This window comes from Danio rerio, chromosome 18 (assembly GCF_049306965.1).
Source record: "Danio rerio strain Tuebingen ecotype United States chromosome 18, GRCz12tu, whole genome shotgun sequence".
Classification (NCBI taxonomy): Eukaryota; Metazoa; Chordata; class Actinopteri; order Cypriniformes; family Danionidae; genus Danio; species Danio rerio.
Window position 1 is genome coordinate 42,574,440 of NC_133193.1, and position 23,680 is coordinate 42,598,119.

The following is a 23,680-nucleotide window of genomic DNA, read 5'->3' on the forward strand; positions in this document are numbered from 1 at the left end:
ACGTCTAAGGACAACGTTATTTTGATGTCCAATAACAACGTCAAATGACGTTGATATTTGGTTGATTTTAGGTTGTGTTGGAAAGTGACCAAAATCCAATGTCGAGCCAACATCTTAAACCAACGTCGTATATATTGACATCAAATACTGACATTTATTTGTCAGGTATGGCACCATCTAATAGATGTCATAGTGATAATGTCCACACAATCTCAAGCTGTAACATCATTAGACTTTGATAATTGGTTGATTTTAGATTGGATGTTGGACATTGACGTCAACTCAATTTGTATTTCCAAATAAAATGCAACGTCCCCACGACATTGGGGTACAACATCAGTTTGATGTCATGTTGACGTCCTGTGTCTGCTAGGTACCTTTAATATTGTTGTTTTCTCCTGTTTTGATCCCTGTCTGCTAGACCGTTCATCATAATAAAACTACAACTGGAACTTCACCTCTGTTGCTATGCCCTCATCATAACACTAACACTTAACACAAACTGACTGCTTTATATTGGTTCTAATTTTGTAACAAAATGTATGTGCTGTTACCAATGCCATTGTAATACAAGCAATCTTTAACTGAAGAAACAATATACAAGTTCAAGAGCACCTATACTGTTTAAATCATTTTTGCTAATCTGCTGACTATTTTTAACAGTTTCAGGTGAATTATAACACTATTGCAGAAGAACCTAACCGACCTTAAAAGAAGCTGAGCTTAAAACAGGTTTAAGGTTAAAGCCAATTAGACCTGTGGAAGGTGGCGCCATGTTCATCAGTGAAGCTGGACTCAACTCACTATATACTTAAAGGGATGAGGGAACCTGACTGAACTGATATGACCTCCGGGATAAGTACATACTCAGTACAGTACAGACACTACTCAACCCTGATACCTTATTCTTGCGTGATCACACAAACCCAACCATGGAGCCTGTAGCTCAGCGAGTCTGTTTTATTCAGCAATGACCTACAGCTGCAGGCCAGAAGACCACAAAACACAGCAGACTTCACTGCTTTATTCAGCATGTACACTACCAGCACATATTAGAGGGGATTCTCATATTTTCATATCCTCTGATTGTGTGTGACAGGAATATATTAATTCCTAATATTATTATTGTCCAGCCAGTACTGGCAGTACCTGCCATTTCCATTTAGGCTGAGTTATTCATTATTATGTAAGCATAGAAAGGGCAGACTGTTCCAAAAAGAGTACTGTGCTATCAGTATCATCAGATCAAAGTCTGAATTAAAACTACATAAGTGGGTCATGTTGATTGATATGGGTAATATAAGAATTATATGCCAGGCCTTAAACTCAACAACCAATCTGAGTTCGCTTAAGGGTCTCGGCTCTTTCAGCTGCTGACATTTACTTACTCTGACGTGTTCACAAAATCACCTTAGAGCCGAATAAATTCTCTTGTCAGTAGTTTTGTCTGCTGTTACACTAGTTCATATATAATTATGCTTTTAAATTGTGTCCCCTAAAATTTTGGCTACACACACTGACTTGTTAGCAATACATGCCTAAGCCTACAATTTTTTATTTATTTATTTATTTTTTACAAAAACTAAAATGCATTACTTCAGATATATACAGGCTATATTTTGGTGCACATTTCAGATGACAAATCCACTAGAGGGCAATGTGTAAATTTGAGCAAACCTGACATATGTTACTTTATGTTGTACTTTTCAGATACACATACAGTTGAAGTCAGAATTATTAGCGCCCCTGTTTATTTTTTTCCCCAATTTCTGTTCTGTTCTGGGAAGATTGTTTCAGCACATTTCTAAGCATAATAGTTTTAAAAACTTATTTCTAATAACTGATTTATTTTATATTTTCCATGATGACAGTAAATAATATTTTACTAGATATTTTTTCAAGACACTTCTGTACAGCTTAAAGTGACATTAAAAGGCTTAACTAGGTTAATAAGGTGAACTAGGCAGGTTAGGGTAATTAGTCAAGTTATTGTATAACAATGGTTTGTTCTATAGATTATCAAAAAAAAAATAAAAATTGCTTAAAGGGGCTAATAATTTTGTCCCAAAAATGTTTTTTAAAAAAATAATAACTGCTTTTATTCTAGCCGAAATAAAACAAATAAGACTTTCTCCAGAAGAAAAAAAAAATATTATCAAACATACTGTGAAAATTTCATTGCTCTGTTAAAAACCATTTGGGAAATATTTAAAAAAGAAAATAAAAATCAAAAGGGGGCTAATAATTCTGACTTCAACTGTACATGGAAAGGAAGGGCTTGTCATCCAGGGGTTCATTCTTTGTACCTCACTTAACGATTTAAGATGATTTGGCAGATCCTGGATCTTTTAATCTTGATAAATGATCTCTGGCTAATTTGGTTTTTGAAACAAGTTCATGAATCAGATAAAAATGTCTGGATGAACTGATCTGACATCGCTGTGTGTGTTGTGTTTTGTGAAGGACAGATCTATTGATCATCGAAATAATGATCAGCAATGCAACGATTGGCTGACGGCACATCAGCTTAATGACATCATCTGAATAATATTTAATTATCCATGTGAGAAAATAAAAAAAAAATTTAGTAAACGGTTTGTTAAATATGATACACAATACCTGTCCACATTTGTTTTGAGCTGCAAGCTTTACACTTTCAATTGCGAGAGTATTTATTTATTTAGTTTACATTTAGCTGATTTTCTGTATTATAGTAGCCTAGGACCATTCACGTTTCTTAATCAGCATAAGGAATAACTGGCTGTTTAAATTAATTATCTATCAAAAAAGTATTTTGATATCAGTAAAGGTGTCTGCAAATTTTGCGAAGCATCAAATCACCATCATATCATCTGTCAAAACATGTACATGACTGCATATATTATTATTCCTTTAAAAAAAACTGTTGAATAGGCTATGTGCATGTCTATTATCATACACAAATTATACTAAAGCGGGTTCCTTAAATAGTACACTTTTGTATCCCATCCCCCGTGACAGTCTTTGTACTTTTATTCCTGAGTGCAGATTGCATAAGTTTAATTTATATAATTTTTTTTAAACTATTTTACTATTTACTACAAAAAATGTCTTAAAATGTGATTTCTACAATTATCTATATCTACAGTTGAAACCAGAAGTTTACATACACTCTAAAGTGTAGTAAGATTTTTCATGACCACACTTGAAACCAAGGGGTAAGAAAATTTCCCAGAATACACCAGCCACAATGGCAGGATCGATGCACCCGGAAGTAAAGAGATCCACAAATTAGTATTTTTTGTCATTGTTAGGAATTTTTACAACAAACAAGCACATGTTTTAATATATTTATAATGGCGTTCGTTAAATTTTGCTATTTATAATGCATAATAATATCTCGTTAGCATTCCCACAACATACTTTTACATCTCGATGATCCTCGATTATTTTGTCAGAAAAGTCTGGTGACCGGGCATTACCTTTTTACAGTGTTTAGTATAATGTTAATGTTGTTTTTGGTGTGTTTATGGCCACGGTGTAAATGCACAGTAGTTACGACATTATTGACACATGATATTGTTATGATAACATAATATATGCCTTCAGTGATTTCTTAAAGATAAATACCAAAACAATAACGTAATAATCGTCAATCTCATATGTAGTAAGAGATTACATATGATGACGTGTGCAGATGCTGTATTGGTGTCCCATTTCTTAGGTGTACGTTTTAAAGCCCTTTACCTTCACACTCTGTTTTAAGGTTCAAGGGAAAGGGGTACAAAAATAGAATTGGGACTTGGCCGTAGTGTGCTAAATTGTGATCGGAAGGACATCTGTTGCATAAAAGATTTGCCAGAGTAATTGGCGGTTTATTCCACACTTCTGTGATGGCACCATTAAGGCTGAAAATTCCAGAGAGATTTTAGAGCACAATATTATGCCTTCTTATCCAGGGATGCTCATGTATATCACAACAAGACAATGCAAAACAAATGCAAAACCACATTCTGCAAACATTACAAAGTCCTGACTGCAGAGGAAGAGAATACACTTCCTTTATGGCCTGCCTGCAGTCCCGACCTGTTTCCAATTGAGAATGTGTGGCACATTTTGAAGCGCAAAATGCAACAACCTGCACTGTTGCCCACCTTAAGACTTGTTTGCAGGAAGAATGGTACAAAATTACACCTGAAACACTTCATCACTTGGTGTTTTCAGTTCCTAAATGTCTTTTAAGTGTTGTGAAAAGGAATAGCATTGCAAAGACATTACTAAGACATTACAAAGTGGTTTTACTGTTCCAACTTTTTTGAAATGTGTTGCAAGAACCAAAATTGGAATACGTGTTAATTTAAAAAAATAAATCATGAGGAACACATTAAATAATGTTTGTTGTTTTGTCTGCAACAAAATGCAAGTTTAAGTAAATTCAGAAATCACTTTCTTTTTTATTTGCGTTTCCATACTGTCCATACGTTTTTCAGATTTGGGGTTGTATGATCTTATTCTGCATCCCTAATCCTACCACAAGCTGAAACTAACTTCTATATTACTAACTACAGTATTAATAAACAGCTAATTAGTAGTTTGTTAAGCTAGTAGTGTTAGTTAATTGTTTGTTAACACAGTGAACTGTTACATAACTTAAAGTGTTACCAGGTTTTGGGTAGGATAAGGGATGCAGATTAAGATCAAATGCTAATGAACAGTTAATATCTTAATAATAGGTAGGTAATAAATCAGTATTTAATAGCATGAATTGTGACCTAAAGTAAAGTGTTACCAAATTTAGACGTTTAGAGACCCCTTGGCTTTGGAGAAATGTTTACAAAAATCTTGCAGTGTCTTTCAGCGTGTCTGGTGTTCTTCCACATCATTGGCTGCTGGTGTAGATGTGGATTATGCTGGTCAGCCCACGGTCATGCTGAAGAATGGACTCTACTGCATATAAATCAGGTGACTGCACAAGCGGGGGGTTTCTTCTCCAGCAGCCCTCAGTTGCGCACAGACAGACTCTGATTGTCCTCTTTCATCTTTATTTTGGGGAAATACTCTAGACGCTCCTTTTTTCAGCCTTTATTTTTGAAAAGTATTGCTATTCTGGTGGTTTTCAGCACACACTATTGAGTTTCTGAGAATGCTGGATCCACTGGCTGAGTTGAGAAGAACCGGAGGCTTCAGGCAGTGCGGTGGCCGGATGTCCTGGCAGTTCCGCTGGATGCTGTACAGCGTTTGTATATTGACGGTGATCAACTGTGCCGGCCTGGTTCTACTCCTGGTACAGCAGAGGGATTTGTGGGCGCAGCTGATTGAGGTGGAGAGGCAGATGGTGGAGATCTCTCAGAGCTCCGTGGTAGAGTTTATGACGCAGGTGAATGAAGATGAAGCAGAGTATCAATACTCAAGGAACAAGCGACGCCGGCAGCACCGAGGGACGCGGCCCTTTGAGGAGCATGAGGGAAGCGTTGGAGAGGAAGTCCTGAGTGATTTCCAGTACTCGTTTCAGCAGCCGCCTGGACCGGTTTACCAGCACAAAACCGAGGAAAAAGATGGAATGATGATGATGATGACATACTCCATGGTGCCAGTAAGAAACTCACTCTATGATATCAATGATCTATTGATGCGTGTTCTTTTCCTATAGGAAATTGTAAATAAAATGTTGACAACAGTAACTCTTGTCCAGTAACTTAGTTATAAACAGTATAGTAAGTTTATAGATTAATGTGCCATTTTTCCCCCCAATTTTTATAATTCACTAGTTTAACTGTTTTATGCCTGAATTTCTTTAACAAAAATATTATTATTGGTTATTGGTTAAAAAATCTGTCCTGTTATTGAAATTATACAAATGTAAAAAAAATAATTGTAATTTTATTTTTCCTTCCTGATTAAAACAGTATTTTTTTATATTTGTATATTTAATTGTTTTAATATATATATATTTTTATAAAAAAAAATTAATAATAATTTGAATAAATTGCAGATGACACCCTCTAAAGAGTTTTTTTTCAATGAAACAATTGATTTATTGCAAAAGTCAGGCCAAGCCACTCGAAAAATGTGAATAAAATATTAAAAAGCCTTTATTGACATGGCTATTACTTAAATCTCACAGTTTTAAGAAATAACCATGTAAATAATGGCTTTTTAATATTTTTTCCACATTTTTCGAGTGCCTTGGACTGACTTTTGCTCTTTATTCTGATGAATCCCTTACCCAAGGAGCACCAACACATTATCTACCCCTGAGCACTTTTTATTTGATTTTGGATTTTTAGCGTATTTAGAACAATACACATTTTTAACAATACACATTTAATGACTAATTGAAATTTTTTTATGTTTCTATGATGATTTATTCATAATTAATGCATAATATAAAGCTAAAATTAATAATCTAGTTAGTCATACATTATGCCTACGCTCTAAAAACTTTTTTTTTTCTAAAGCTGTGGTCCATAAAATAAGGGACTTTAAATTACAGACATGTTCCGAAAAATAACAGACGTTAATGTCACAGTCACAGTCACCAGCGATCTAGCCTATGCAGATTGGTTAAAAAATACAAATCTGCAAGGAACTACATATCCAGTCATGCACCACTTACACACCTGGTCTTGATCCCTGTGATTGCAAACAGACACAGCTAAATTACAAAGAGTGCTTATACACCTCTCAAACACACACACACACACACACACACACACGTTGCTGAGTCTTCTGTAATGTGAAGTGGAAGATGACAAGGGAGTGCGTATCCAAACGCAGGTTTATTAAACAGAATGGTCAGGCAAGCAACAGTCAACACAGGAGCAAACAGATGTATACGGGCAATCCAGAGTCGTGGTCAAAAGGCAGGCAGCATACAACGTAAACAACGAAACAAGACAAGGGTTAAAAACACGACAAAGCAAGGCAAGGGAAACGCATTGTAATTTTTACAGTGACAGAATAACAAGACTCAGCCCAGATGTTTGGGTGTGTGAACTGTATTTGAAGTCCTTGTAATTAGTTTTTGACATTCCTCCGGGTTTGTGTGTTTGCAATCATTCAATATTAGGAACGGGTGTGAGTGTTTGTGGTGCATGACTGGAACTTGTAGTCCATATACCGGCGGATTTGTAGTCCTTATAGTGACCCCCTTGAATACCAGCAATCTACAAGGATAGATCGCTGGTGATTGTGACAGTTAAATTACAGAAATCTACATTTCTGGTAAATTTCTGTCATTTACTGTCTGTTATTTTACTTACTGTTATTTTATTTACTGCCTGCAATTTAACGGTCGCTATCTACCAGAAAAAAGTAAAATTATGGATTTTTTTTTTTACAGTAAACAAATGAATGCATGGTTGGTTATATTACATTACTGGATTCTTTTAGATAATTTAATGACGGGGAAAAAAAAAAAATATATATATATATATATATATATATATATATATATATATATATATATATATATATATATATATATATATATATATATATATATATATATATATATATATATATATATACACATACATACAAAAAATATATAAATATACATACATATTATTTATTTATTTATTTATTTTTTCAGGTTAAAATTTTGCTGGATATTTGCAACAGTACTAAAGGAGTCTGTCTGACTGGTGAGTATCAGAATCAGTTGTCATTTTTATTTTCAGAATACACTTATAAAATCAAGTTTACTGTTTGGTTTATTTTTTGGCTTCCACAGGACCACCAGGACCACCAGGAATTGCAGGTAGGAAATCAATTATTCAAATGTATACTGGATAGATAGATAGATGGATGGATGGATGGATGGATGGATGGATGGATGGATGGATGGATGGATGGATGGATGGATGGATGGATGGATGGATGGATGGATGGATGGATGGATGGATGGATGGATGGATGGATAGATAGATAGATAGATAGATAGATAGATAGATAGATAGATAGATAGATAGATAGATAGATAGATAGATAGATAGATAGAAAATTATTGGAAATATTGGAAAAATTAAAACAAAAATGGCAAGATTAATTGTATGAAATATTTGAAATAAATATAGTGTTTAAATTCTGACTTAATTAAACAACTTAGCTTTATGAAAATGCAGGTATACCGGGTGTGGATGGAATGCCAGGCTATAATGGAACAGATGGAATTCCAGGGTTGCCAGGAGAGCCTGGAGCACATGGAAAACGAGGAAAAAGAGGTCAGAACGTGGAAAATCCAGCCATTATACACATGAATGAGTACAGTCAAAAAGCTCTTTAAACGAACATGTCCCCCTTTCAAACCTCTTCTTGAACATTGAAGTAAGAGGAGAGAGGGTTTTTCGTCCTACTTCAGCCCCAGCGGGATTCAGAGCAAATCTGAGAGCTGCTTCTGAATAAAATAGAATTCATGATTACATCTGACTGACTGCTCTGTCCTGAGCCCACGAACATTCCTGAAGCATCATTTAGCAGATCAATTATCAAGGAACTCAATGTAATTCTTCATAACATGATGAAGGAATCACTCAAAAATCTTTGAATAGTATACAAATGGCTGCATACATTTGCTTTTATGTGGTGAGCCCTAACCCTAACTCTGAACCAAATCAAGCAAATTTGATATAAGAGGCAGAAGTCAGCTCCAAATGGGTGGCCATTAATGGCCTTTGTAAACCTCCTGGAACTTTTAAATGATTTAGTTACTGTACACCTACCCCAATCCTAAAATTACATTTATTGTGTTTTATTAATGTCTACACCATCCTCAATCCTAAATCTAACCCTTACAGCAACTTGTTGTTTTATTAATGTCTATACTTGTTGTTTTATTAATGTTTACACCAACACCAACCCTAATGCTAACCCTTACATTAACCTATTGTTTTATTTAAAATAATAATAATAATTCCTTAAAATTATATATAGCATTTTTCTTGCCACTCAAAGCGCTTTACAAATAGGGGGAGTCTCCTTATCCACCACCAGTGTGCAGCATCCACCTGGATGATGCAATGGCAGCCATTTTGCGACAGACCACACACCAGCTGATTGGTGGTGCGGAGACAGAGTGATGAAGCCAATTGTAATATGGGGAGTGTTAGGAGGCCATGATGGACAGAGGCCAATAGGCAAGTTAGGCCTGGATGCTGGGGTGAAACCCCTACTCTTTTTTTTGAAGGACCTGGGATTTTTCAAAACCACAGAGTCAGGACCTTGTTTTAACGTCTCATCCAAAAGACAGCATCACTGAGCAGTATCTGAGCAGAGTCCCCGTCACTATCCTGGGGCATTAGGACCCACACAGACCACAGGTTGGGTGCCCCCTGCTGGCCTCACTAACACCACTTCTGGCAGCAACCTAGCTTTCCCATGTAGTCTTCCATCCAGGTACTGTCTGGACGCAGCCCTGCTTAGCTTCAGTGGGCGACCATGTGAGAGTCTCAACCCTAAAAATTATAACAGTAACATTGTTTTATTAATGTCTACACCTACCCAACCCTAAACCTAACCCATACAGTAACTTAGTTTTATTAATTTCTACACCTACTGTACACTAACCCTAAACCTAATCCTTATTGTAACTTATTGTTATATTAATGTTTATACCTACACCAACCCTAAACCTAACCATTAAGGGGGTCACACACTTGATGTGCTGTGCAGAGCATTACGTCACTCCGCGCACGTAACGCTCACCTGACATGTACATGAAACAGTGTCCTAAGATATAGCTGGGTACCGCGAACATCTGCTGACTTGTGGTGCCATTGTGTGTACCCTGATTGAAATCTTATTTTACAATTCTAAAATGCATGACACTGCATGGCACATCATGGTGCAGCATGGCGCAAGGGCGACCCCCTTTACAGTAACTTATTGTTTTATTAATGTCTAAATTAATCAAATTAATGTCACATAGAGCTGTGAATGATTGATTTTGTGCTTTTACTGTACCCGTGTGCAGGTCCTTCAGGTGAGAAGGGTGAGCCTGGAGAGAAAGGAGAGCCAGGATATCCTGGACCGCCAGGACCACCTGGAGAACAGGGTGAACCTTCAAATGATGTTATCATAGAAGGTAATCATTAGACTTTAGTCACAGCCAAAAGGCCTTAAATACCTAAAAGCTGCTTCTATAACACGTCTCCTGCATAATTGAGAATCTTTTCATAAATTCTTTTGTCGTTGGAATGGTGGCTCAGTGATTAGCACGATCGCCTCACAGCAAGAAGGTTGATTGTTTGAGTCCCGGCTGGGCCAGTTGGCATTCCTCTGTAGAGTTTGTATGTTTTTAGATTGTGTGAATGTGAGAGTGTATGGGTGTTTCCCAGTACTGTGTTGCAGCTGAAAGGGCATCCTCTGTGTAAAATATATGCGGGAGTAGTTAGTGTTTTTTTCTGCTGTGGTGAACCCTGAAAAATAAGGGACTAAACAAAAAATAATAATAATTAATTGTGTAATTTTTTTTCATTTCTGTCATTTCTAAAGATCTTGCAAATCCATTGATGGCAACAATGTAAATGTGATGAGTTCTGCTTTCATCCACAGGTCCCCCTGGACCAATGGGACCATCGGGCCCCCCAGGTCCACCTGGTCCTCCAGGTCCACCTGGGCCTCAGGGGCCACCGAGACACAGGAGCCACAGGGCACATCTTCCTATCGGGAAGGAGTCTGTGGGTGAGTGAGCTGGGTCTGAAAACAATGAAAGAGATAAAATGCCAAGTCATTTAAAAAAAGAAATCTCATAATCAAATTTAGATTCATTAAAAATATACATTTAAATGTAGTGGCATTTGTAAATTACAATTATAAGTAGTATTTGGCTCAATTAGTTTTATAAATACTTGCAATACAGAATTTCTTTAAGCTGTAATAAAAAAAAAAAAAAAAAAAAAAAAATATATATATATATATATATATATATATATATATATATATATATATATATATATATATTGTCCCCTTTAGATATTCTGTTGACTATACAAAACTTTGTAACCACGTCAATATACAGTATATAACCACTATTTTCCTACAAATATTGTATAAGTTAGTTTTATGAAATCATGGCGTCTTAAAAACCTGACAACATGAATACTAAGTTGTTTAAACTGGAACAACATTAGAATACACAAAACATGTCACTCGTTTAGTTTTGAATGGGGAAAAGTGTAATGGTCAATATGGGGATTGAAGCCCCGCCTACTAGTACAGGAGCCAATCATCGATCAATATAGACTGATGTTTCTCCAAGGAGAAGCTCGGACCAAACATGCACTTTAAAGACAGTTAATTTGGTCAAAAAATGCATTGGAATATCAGCGAATACTTGCTTCACAGACATAAGACATATATCCACATAAAGCTTAAGATCTGTACATTTAAATGAACCAAGTGCACTTTAAAACAAAAGTCTTTTTTGGTTTTGTAATCTCTTTGAAATGAATGCGATGTACAGTCCTTCACATGACAGCAACTACTCAAACGTTCACAAACTTGTTAACAAGCAGTCACTGTTATTTCTGCAAGAGATTCGCCATTCAGACCAAGTTGTGGATTACTTCAGAAGAGAAGCAAAATCTGATGAAGCATTATCCAGAGGATGATAATGTGTATTGTGCCCAAGAGGCGTTTTAAAGATGGCCGCAGAGTAAAATGACTAGCCTTAAAGGGACTTTGATATGATTCAAGTAACCAAAATGCAAGGGAAACAAGTTTGTCCAGAAAGATACAGTTTTTATGATATGTTATGAAGCATACTTATCAATGTGTGCTCACGCCATTGAGGTGAAACTCAGGCTCAAGGATCTCTTGAGTTCAGGGCTCTCTCCCGGGACAGCATGCCAAACAAGCTCCATAATCAATCATCAGCTAAGGGCGAACTCTCGAAAAAAAATAATTCAGCTCAATCTATCTCCCTCCCTCTTCAAACCTTATTTTAATCTGGTCAAATAAATGTATGCTAATATTACCATGCTGCTTCATTCCTGAATTAGACCTAATTAAACAGTAGATAAAAATAACAAATGAAAAGTCCTTTTTCTTTCCAGAATATCTTTATTCATTCAGTCAAATAAGCTTTTAACTCAGCACCATATGACATGAATTGCATTCATATTTTTAAAAGCACTTCTGTTTAAAACCTGCTGTAAAGAGATCACATGTAGACAATTTTAAAATAATTAGAGGCATAATATTACACCATATGCAACATAATGTGTAACATCATGATATATCCATTTATTCATCTTTAGGTCACCTTAATTCCGTCCCAAACGACGACACCCTTAGCCAGAAGCTAGCATCGTGGAAGACAAACGGTACCAAATATCCTACACTTGTCCTCGTAACTACATACAGCCCCTAATAAGCTGCATCTCTGACAGTGTGTTTGTGTTTGGTTAGACTGTGTTATAAAGTCAGTGCAGAACCCCAGACATCTGATGAAGACGAGCAGCACGTTTGGAGCATGGATGATGGACACTGCAGCTCATGATGATGAGAAGATCTGGGTAGCGGAACATTTCTCAGGTATTGAAGACTGGAAGGGCACATTTACTCTCATATGGAATGGCTAATGCTAAGCAGAATGCTTTATTCCTAAGTCACTACAAGCAAAAAAAAAAAAAAAAAAAAAAAAAAAAGGTTTTTGACCTTATTGGCTTTCTATAGTTTTTTATTTCCATAATATTCACTTCATTTTGTCTGGTCTACTTCATTCAATTTATAAATATACATTATTTCCTGTCATTCAGACTTGCAACATATCCCAAGAAAAGTTGGCACAGAAGCAGTTTAGGGCTGTTAATCAGGTACATTTGTTAAATGATTTGATTTAGAACAGGTGATGTTACCAGATGATTGTAATTATGATATGGTACGTAAGCAGCATCAAAGAAATGTCTAGTTCGCTAGGAGCAAAGATGGTATGAGGATTTCCAGTTTACAACAAATATGTGAGAAAATGATTGAAATATAAAAAAAAAAAAAAATGTTCCTCAAAAGAAAATAGGGAGACATTTGGATATTTCACCTTCAGCAGTGCAGAACATAATTAAAAGATTCAAGAGATGTGGAGGAATTTTAGTCTGTAAAGGACAAGGACGCAAGCCTAAGCTGAACTACCATGATCTCCGATCCCTAAGCATCAAGAATTGTCATTCATCTATAAGCGATATCACTACATGGGCTCAGGACTACTTTGTCAAGTACCACAAGACGTAGTTACATCCAAAAATGCCAGTTAAAACTGTACTCTGCCAAAAGGAAACCCTATGTTAACAGTGTCCAAAAGCACAGTCAACTTCTCTGGGCTCGGAGGCATCTGGGATGACAATGTATACATTTCTGGGAGGAAATGTGTAATCAGTATATTAGACCAAAGAAGAAAAGGATCATCCAGACAGTTACCAGCAACAAATCCAAAAGCGAGGGTCTGTCATGGTATGGGGTTGTGTCAGTCTCCTTAGCAAAGGTAACTTGCACTTCTTTAATGGCACCATTAATGCTGAGAAGTACATAGAGATTTTGGAGCACACATTACGAAGTCCTAGCTACGGAGGTACTTGACAGAGGTACTTGACTGGCCTGCCTGCAGTCCCGACCTGTCTCTAGTAAAGAATGTGTGGCATTGTTGCCCATCTTAAGACTTGAAGGAAGAATGGGACAAAATTAAACCTGAAACACTTCATCACTTGGTATCTTCAGTCTTTTAAGTGTTGTGAAAAAGAATGACAACATTATAAAGTGGTAAATGCTTTACTGTTTAAACTTTTTTTGAAACGTGTTGTAAGAACCACAATTGGATTTTTAGTTCTAGGATGATTCAAAATTGGATGTTTATTTTGGCAAAAACAAACAAACAAACAAACAAACAAAAAACCCAATAAAAATCTCGAGGAACACTTTAAATAATGCGCTATTGTACTGTCTGCAATGAAATACTACTCAAGGTAAATTTAGAAATCACTTTTTTTATTAGCTTTTTTCATACTGTCCCGAATTTTTCTGATTTTGGGAATTAAAATAAATCAATAAAAACAAGATTTGAACTTGACTTCATCCTATATTCATATTGATTTGCTAGATATATGCAAATTAATGCATTTTATTAACATTTTAGAAAGGTTTTTATTCCTTAAAATATAATATTTCAAAATAATTTTCTGTGATATTTGACATCAAATGCTGTTGTTGTTGTTGTTATTATTATTATTATTATTACTGGTGGTGGTAGTAGTAGTAGTATTTTTTTATTATTATACTGTACCTGGAACACAGTTTTTTCATCATTTTACAGTTTTCTCAATTTTATCTTCCTATATTCTTTTTTTCAGGTCGCTTAATAAAAGAGTACAACAGTATCGCAGCCTTCCAGAACAGCAGCAGTGAATCCATTGATGTCCGGAGGTTTTTCCAGGGTTGTGGACATGCTGTCCATAATGGCTCCATATTCTACCACATCGCTGGAACTTCCAATATTGCCAAGTATGGTTAAAGCTGAGCGAAATTTGGTTGCCAATTCAAAAACGTTACTTCAGAACTAATATCTATATTATTTCATTGTGTGTGTGAAACGAAATGATAGCTTGAAATTATAACACATTAAATAAATGCTGTTCATTTAACGTTAATTGTGCAATTGTTAGATTATGAAGTCTAAAAATATTCAAACAACTAGGAACTGTACGACCAGAATGTTCAAATAAATGCAAAAATCGTAAAAAATAAAAACAATTCTTTAAAAAAAGATCTTATAGGACTATACATTTCATTTACACTTAATATTTACATGAAAATGTCACAATGATGATGGTTTAAATGTCATTTTCAAAAATCTTGACTGTGGTAAAGTCATGTTCAAAGAACTTTAAAACAACTAGTTGAATTCATTATACAGTACTGGTAAAATTCAACAGTGGTTTTTGAAGTATTGATAAACGCATTATTTGTCATGTATCCGATTTGAATTTAGGAGTTTTAACCCTTATGTGCTGTTTGGGAAGTTTTCATCTACTCTGGGGTGATTTTGAGTCTTAATTTGGTCATAACTTTTTTTGTGTTTCTGTAAGCAGAATGATATTTGGTTGACAAACCTAATTTTGACATATTTTGAAATGCTTTAAATAAAAAAATAAATAAAAAAAACTTAATACAATCTGAGCAAATTTACTACCCTTTTGTTATGTTCGAGATAAAAACATCCACTAAATTAAACTGCTGTAAAAATGCATCAGATAATTTTTGCCATGAATCTGATAATCAACGTTAGTCCTAATCAAAACTAAGAAATTGCTTAGAAAATGTACAGGATTTTAACTCTTTAATTGTCAAATTCACAAATGATGTCACTGATTTGGTGAAAAAACACACACAAAATGATGTATTTTCAATATAAAAAGTAATTGTGGACTGGATTATTTTTTCCTTTTATCACTCTTGGACATGTAAAAACAACATTGAATTTGATACATTGTTTTTGATTCTTTTCGTTTTTTTTCCCATAATTTTCACTGTTGAAGGCTGTTTTTGCCCCATTGACTTCCATTATAAACAAATGGACACACCATGACACCATATAATCATGCATTTTTAATTGTTGGGAGGAGATAAATAATTAGTAATATTTACTGTTGATCATCAGTTTATCATCATTAACCCTTTTGATAGGCCTGTGCAAAAAAAACAAACAAAAAAACTTGGTTTCTGGTTTTTATATGGAGTATAACAGCAAATTAAAGTGTGTCTGTGAGAGTGACCATTATGCACTTACCTCTCAGAGGATCAGGGGCCACTCCCCTGTGCACGGCCCTACTTACCTTGATGTGTCTGAGAAAATCAAAATATGCATCTTAGCTCTTAGACCTACATGGAGTAAACAAAAACAAAGTCTGTGTATTTATACACAATTAAATGCGGTTATAATGAAAGTCAATGAGGCAAACAGTCCCCAACAGTAAATTAGGGAGAAAAAACAAAAAACTAACAATGCACTTAAGACAATGTTGTTACTAATCATTCACATGTCCAAGACCAGTCCAAAAATCCAGTCCACAATTACTTTTTTTATATTAAAAATACATCATTTTGTGTGTGTGTGTTTTTTTCCACCAAATTAGTTACAATATTTGTGAATTTGGCAATCAAAGAGTTAAAATCTTGTCATTTTCTAAACAATTTAGTAGTTTTGATTAGGATGGAGTTTGATTAACAGACTGAAAAAATATATTTATCTGATGCAATTTTACTGCAAATTTAATTCACTGGATGTTTTCATCCCTAGCATATCAAAAGGGAAGTACATTTCAACAGTGCACAAAAGGGTTAAATTAAGAATTCCTTTTTTAATTAAGTTTTTTTTTTGTGAGTTTTTCTCTCTTTTTTTTTTTTTTTTTTTTTGAAAGCACCACAGTATAATTGTTGAAATAACACCATAAACTTTAAATTCAAGCACTTTCAAGGACCTATGTTTGTTTTTAAGTACTTTCCAGGCCTTGAATTCATTTGTCTGAAATTCAAGTACTTGAAGCGTGGGAACCCTGCAAAATGCAAGATAGGAATTACCATTAGGCATTGCCAAATTATGACTTCTGTATGAACCCTGAATCCTCCTGTAACATATTCTATTCTCCACTTTTCCCAGGTTTGACCTTCAAACGAAGATCTTACACGTGCTGAGCATTGAGAACGCCCTCTATCATAATCTGTCCTACTTACTCCAAAACTCAAAGACCTACTTCAAACTGGCAGCGGATGAGAACGGCATGTGGATCGTATTTGCCTCAAACATTGACGACAGCATCATGGTCGCGCGACTGGACGAGAAAACCTTCTCCGTCAGCACCTACATCAACACCACTTACCCCAGAACCAAAGCCGGCAGTGTGTTTATCGCATGCGGGATCCTCTACGTCACAGATACCAAAGACACCAAGGTGACGTATGCCTTCGACCTCCTCAAGGAGAAGCCGGTTAGTGCCAGTCTGGATCTCAGGGCTCCTGGAGGGGTTCTGTCCATGATTTCATACAATCCCAGAGACAAACATCTCTACATCTGGGACAGCAGCTACGTCAAGTCATACCAAGTCCAGTTCCTTTCTGATAGCAATCAAGAATCTGTCAAATAACGGCGATCATTTGTGTTTATTGTTGGTTACAGTCTCCATTAATTAACAAACAAACAAACTTAAGTTTCTTGAACGGTTACTCCACCCAATTTTTCTTTTTTTGTTTACTTACCCTCATGTCATCCCAAATTCTTTACAGATTCATTCGTCAACAGAAGACAAATTAAGATATTGCAGGTGAAATCTGAGAGCTCCCTCATCCTCCATAGACAGCAAGGTTGCTGATTTGTTTAAAGTCAAGAAAGGTACCAAAAAACATCCTCAAAACAGATCATACGGCCTTTAGTGGTTCAATCTGAATATTTTCAAGCTACGACAGAGGTGGACAAACTCTTTAAACCAGAGGGTTATATCAAGTTTTGCAAACATGTCTAAAACATAAATTAAGCATTAGACGGTTAAAACGCAGCATAATTGTAATAATATGACACGTCTTTCTCAGCAGGGTTAAGTTGGTTGTGTTTTCGAAAAAATAAAAAAAAAGCAATTTTCCAATGGTCCCTTACTGATAACTCTGCTCAGCGCGAGCTCTCTCTGGCTCAGCGCCAGACACCACGCCAAAACTCAGTTTGATTTTCTCAGTTGCCACATTCACATGGGGCTTCAGCGTCAATGCTTGACAGAGGGCTTGTCCGAAGTTGGGGCTGATGCGATCGTCATAGCAGCTTCAGCCAATGAAATTAGTAAGAATAGGCCACTATCTGAGCTGGTGTATTTGCATACAGCGATCTGATTGGCTGACGCTTCCGTTGGCGCTTGAAAAGTTGAGCAAGTCCCAACTTTTGCAGCAAGTGGCGCCGACGGATCCACAATGCAGTTCGGCAAGGCCTGACGTCACTTATTCAAAGTGAATGTATAGCGCTGAAGCTGACGCCTTGTGTGAATGGGGCGTAAAGATAAATGAGCTAACGCTAACTTGTCGTGTATGTCAAGCTGGATAACGAGTAAAACATCAGCACCAGGGACTTTACAGTCCTCAATTCAAAACGGAACAAAAGTAGAACCTTGCCGTGTCGCGCGACACAACAAATCGATTATGCAATACATTGCCAATGCTTTAAGTAATCGATTTTTAGCGATTTAATCAATTCGTTGTTGCAGCCCCACTTTAAAGCATGCTATACTGCCATCAAACAGCGTTATCTTGTATTGCATCATCAACTTACTAATTATGAAACCAAACCTTCACTCAGAAGGAGTATTTTAAAAACTCCCTTGAGAGCCAACAGATGAAGGTGTCCAGTGGGCTGCATATGGCCTGTGGGCCTAGTTTACCCCTTCTGAGCTACAAATATGTTTTTTTTTTGTGCGCACATAAACATTTTTTATTTTTTTTATCAACTTTTTCTTTTCCTCAGTGTCACAATAGGCTCATGTTCACAAACATTGCGTGACTTCCTTTGTTTGAAACTTCAAGAGTTCACACAGCTGATGATTGTTCATAAAGCTTGTTTGGAATACTCCAAGGAGAGAGCCCTGAGCTCATAAGATCCTCAAGCCTGGGGCTCTCTCCCATTTGCAGAGCGAGAGGGGAGTTTGAACTCAGGTTGATCTCGTGAACTCCCCTGCTGTTTGTAGCTAATGAGCACTTAGGGATTGGTATGAAGAGATAACTTCTCACTAGGAACACGTCTATAGTGCCGATTTATTTTGAATGGTGGGAGGAAACTGGGAAAAACTAATGAGAGCATGAGGAGAACATGTAAACAAAAATGTTGGCTGGCCTGTTAAGGACTAGAACTAGTGACATTTTTGCTGTAAGGCAACAGTGCAAACCACTGGGCTGCCCTGCCAGCCAATCTAGAAAAGGAGGAGGAGAAGGGGTGGAATGAGGAATTCCTCAAAACGAAGATGTTTGTGGTATGGAACTTTGGTTATTTATGGTTAGTTAGAAATTGTTTGATTGGTGAATCATGAATTGGCAACTGTGGACTAGCTGTGGTCAATCATAAGCACGTGATCCTTTCGAAATAAGTTTAAAAATAAACTTCACAAAGCACATGCACATTTCAGATACATCAGAGCTGCGATCATGAAAGTAGGTGTAATACATTAATGTGCGAAATACACTCACACCGAGAAGAAACTGCTGAATAAAGTATTTATTTTTGGTTTTACTGTATGTGTGGACAAAGGTATTCTTGTAGCTTGTTTTGATGAAATTTTGTTACCTTTCTGGAAAAATTACTGTCTATGGTAGATGGGAGAGCTCTCAGATTTCATCTGACATATCTTAATTTGTGTTCCGAAGACAAACTGAGGTCTGAGGAGTTTGGAATGACATGAGGGTGAGTAATTAATACCAGTTGAAACTTTTGGGTGAGCTAACACTAAGCTAGATAGAAGTATACATTACCGGACAAAAGTCTTGTCTCTTATCCAAGTTTTAGGAACAACAAGTAATAGCTTGAATTCTAGTTGATCATTTAAAATCAGAAGTGGCTTATATGAAAGGCAAAGACCTCTAGATTACACTTGTTTTACCAAAATAAAATATGATCATGCCTTGATTTTTAATTATTTAATCAGGACGGTAAGGGCTGACTCTGCTTAGACAAAAGTCTTGTCACTTAACAGAAATAACGTACAGTATAGAATTTAAAGTCATGTTGCAGTGGAGAAAGAATTAATATTTTATATGACTCCCATGAGCTTGGACAACTGCATCCATACATTTCTGCAGTGACTCAAATAGCTTATTAATAAAGTCATCTGAAATGGCAAAGAAAGCGTTCTTGCAGGATTCCCAAAGTTCAAGATTCTTTGAATTCATCTTCAATGCCTCCACCTTCATCTTACCCCAGACATGCTCAATAATGTTTATGTTTGGTGACTGGGCTGGCCAATCCTGGAGCACCTTGACCCTTTTGCTTTAAGGAACTTTGAAGTATGAGAAGGAGTGCTATCCTGCTGAAGAATTTGCCCTTTCCTGTGGTTTGTAATGTAATGGGCAGCACAAATATCTTGACACCTCAGGCTGTTGATGTTCTCACATCAGATCTCTCGCATACCACCATACTGAATGTAACCCCTAACCTTTTCCTTCACCAAACTTGACTGATTTCTGTGAGAATCTTGGGTCCATTGGGGTTCCAATAGGTCTTCTGCAGTATTTGTGATGATTGGGATGCAGTTTAACAGATGATCCATCAAAAAAAAAAAAAATCTACCTTCTGCCACTTTTCCAAATGATCAACTAGAAGTCAAGTTAGTATTTGTTGCTCTTACAACTGGGATCGATGGCAAGACTTTTGTCTGGTAGTGTATGCTTATTTTAATTCTTGAAACCACTTCAAACACTGACCCAAAAATCTAAATAATGTCTGCAATTCTCCAGCTGTGATTGTTGGACATTTTAGGGTACTCAAATCATCCTCCCAACAGTGATAAAGATAGTCACCAGTCCTCTTTCAGACTGATTCACTACATTTTGCTGCAAATCACACAGATCTGTTATTTCGTTTTACCCATTTTGATGGATGACTGAGTGAGTTTTTTTGTGTTTATAGGACAGTGAACCAAAGTCTTGACTAGGGTCAGGCAGAATCTGCTGACTTTTTTTGCTATTACTACACAGAAATTTGTAAAGCAAATAACATTTGATAAAACTGTGCTGTGTTTGGACACTTAATCTACCTTTAAATATTGGAGCTCGTTTATATGGGTATTGGATGCAGTTTTGTAAACCCCAAAACAAGTAGGCGACACTAAATACAGGTGTAAACGGGCTGAAAACATTGTGAACTTGACAATCACCTCCAAAGAAAACACATTTAATTGGATTGCTTTTGTGTATAAGGACTAAATTAGGTGCATTTCAGGCGTTCACACTTAGCTGATGATTGATAATAAAGCTTGTTTGGCATGTTGTCCCAGGGGAGAGCCCTGAGCTTATAAGATACTCGAGCCCTCGGCTCTTTCCTGTTAGCAGGGCAAGAAGGAAGTTTGAGCTCAGGTAGATCCCGATGAAGCGACTTATTTCTGGCTAATTGACAGATATATGGATGGCTAAGGAGAGATATGCGGCTTGCTAAGAGCTTAATGGTATGTTCAATGTACTACTAATTTTTAGACTGTGAGAGAAAACCGGAGAACCAGGGGGAAACCCATGTAAACATGGGAAGAACAAGCAAACTCCACACAAAATTGACGACTGGTTTAGTATAGACTATAACCAGAGACATTCTTTCTAATTAACTAATCATTGGGCCACTGTGAAAAAAAAGGGGGAGTAGGGGTAGGTGGGGGTGTCCTTTAAGACAAAGATACGGAGATAAGAAACTTATATTTATAGTGATTTAGGAATCATCTGATTGGTGAATTAATCGTAAGCTGATGTGGGACTAGCTGTGAACAATCACAAGTCTGAAATATGGGAGACTTCCAGAAAAACTTAATTACAATTATTTCCGCGGGTTGGATCGTTTAAATTAAACATATTTATTTCTGGTATTAACACATCTAAAGTTTCAGGACTAAAAGCCTAAATAGGAAATACAGTGAAACACAGACCAGATTCAGTTTTATTTGCATCAGATTAAGTCCATCATACACATTAGAATGTATAATTACAACACCCCCTCTCCAAATCACATCTCTGCAAATTTTTAAAGGGGTGGTCCATAGAGTGTTTTTAAGGATTGGTTGTTTATAAGATGCAAAGCAAGCTCATGCTTCACTTGTAGAAAATCACAGTATTTTTTCATACATCTTACTTCGATTATATACAGCTATTCAGCTAACATAAAAACCACTGTCATATTTCCCAGTTCTTCTGAAAGGCCCGCCCTCAAGAGGCTCTGATTGGTCAGCTAGCATAATGTGCTGTGATTCGTGGATCAGCTCCATGTCACCACGTCACAGCTCTACAAGCATGCACTTTTGCGCCGTGTAAACAGTAGCTAAATCTGTCAGAAAATGAAGAGTACACAGCTTAACCTCACGCCTGCTCTCTAAAATAAAATCTGACAAGTGGATTTCACATATTCGGAATAAGCATCTTTAACTATTAGGAAACGTTCAAATATCTTTTGCGAGTTTATTATTTGAGATGTAGAACACACGGAAAGCGGGCGTATAGACAGACACTAAAAGCATCCATAAATGTTCCTGTTGTTTCCATCCTTGTTTACATCCTCGCTACAACATACCGTTACCGCTTGATACTATGCATTTAAATGATACATTTTAACAAATAAAAATACTCACAGGTTGAGGCTCACAGTCCACAGCTTCGTCAGTTGGAGGAGTTTTTAGCCGAATTCAGCACTGAACTGGGAGAGATTCTAAAAGCTGTCCTTTGTCGAATGCTAGTTATATATATTTTATAGTTCTCTGGAACATAATTAAAATTAAACTGTAAGCACTGTTCTCTTTCTGTCGTGTCCCTTGAAAGCCCAAATACAGAAAAAAAACACGCTCTGCGGAAATAGCAGCATTTGGACGGCATTTTAGCTTTCTCTGCTATAACATTACAGCACCTCTGGTCATGCCATGATTCTGCGCGGAGTGTCTACGCATGGTGAATGCGCTTAACCTAAATCGCTTGTGATCTAACTAGCGCAGATATTTTTTTTGTAGTCCCCAAACTTTGTTTATTGTAGACTTTGCTAAGCTTACTCTGTAAAAGCCAGTGTCTCATTTGCATTGACCTTTGAGTGTATCACATTCAGAGATGTTGTTTATGTTTACAAATCTACATTACACATCAACTAAAGTTTAAAATATGACATTGTAGTGGACCACCCCTTTAATATCAGCTTCAAACCTAAAATGGTGCTACTAAAAGTTTTTAATGTTAAAAGTACTTAATAAAATTTGTATTTTTTTTTCACATTTTCATGGAAAACAAAGTCATTTGTATAAATGTCACTTGTATTTGGTAGTTGTTTTTAATGTGTTACCATTCAAAGTTGTCTTCAAATGCATTGTGGGCTACTATATTTATTCATTTATTTGTGCCATTTTTACTTTTTATGCTGCATTTTTCTTTTTTTTGGCTAATATTTTGTTGGAATGTTATGCAAATATTATCTCTTATTCCTAATTCTCTTGTTCTTTCTTCCTTACTTGTAATATCAATACTATCTTCACAAACCTTAATAATAGTGCATCGTTTATCGTTTATATTATGATTATTATATGATTTATAGTTATTTTGTTGTCAAACAGAAAGTCATTTTAAAGATTTGTGGTAAGTTTAAAAAATATATCAAAATGTATTCATGAACTCAACATGAGAATCAATCACACACTGTTAATATGTACAAGTCAGATATTATTTGATTTACGCCGCATGTATGTGTATATGCCATTCCTGAAATAAAACCTGAAATGTGTCTAAAATCCCAAAGAAATGTGCGTGAGTCAAGAGAGCGAAAGAGAAACTGGTTTAATTCAAATAAAAAGAATTTATTCAACTTACAAAGGTAAAACTTTGACCATGACAGAACTACCTGTTGTTTCCTTCAGGGAAATATCAACCAGTGTTTTGGGGGGAGGTGTTTGCATTTTTCACACACGCAGACGGATCAGGCTGTTCAATAAATACACATCAGACCATCGGTTTG

The 23,680-nt window shown here is 36.2% G+C and overlaps 2 protein-coding genes across 3 annotated transcripts in view; one reads left to right on the top strand and one right to left on the bottom strand.

Moving 5' to 3' along the window:
- Positions 1-5,256, bottom strand: part of cyp19a1a (cytochrome P450, family 19, subfamily A, polypeptide 1a) — a 34,703-nt gene extending 29,447 nt beyond the window's left edge. Inside the window, exon 1 of the mRNA XM_073928852.1 lies at positions 4,769-5,256. The gene's annotated coding sequence lies outside the window, so the exon portion shown is untranslated. The remainder of the gene's footprint in view (positions 1-4,768) is intronic.
- Positions 4,840-23,463, top strand: gldn (gliomedin). Of its 2 annotated transcripts, XM_021467697.3 has the most exons (10): positions 4,840-5,572; positions 7,574-7,625; positions 7,715-7,741; positions 8,106-8,204; positions 9,953-10,063; positions 10,534-10,662; positions 12,240-12,305; positions 12,391-12,516; positions 14,322-14,472; positions 16,628-23,463. In XM_021467697.3, the coding sequence occupies exons 1-10, from the start codon at positions 5,123-5,125 to the stop codon at positions 17,109-17,111; spliced, it is 1,695 nt and encodes a 564-aa protein (XP_021323372.2). In that variant the 5' UTR covers positions 4,840-5,122; the 3' UTR covers positions 17,112-23,463.
- The last annotated feature ends 217 nt before the right edge of the window (positions 23,464-23,680 follow it).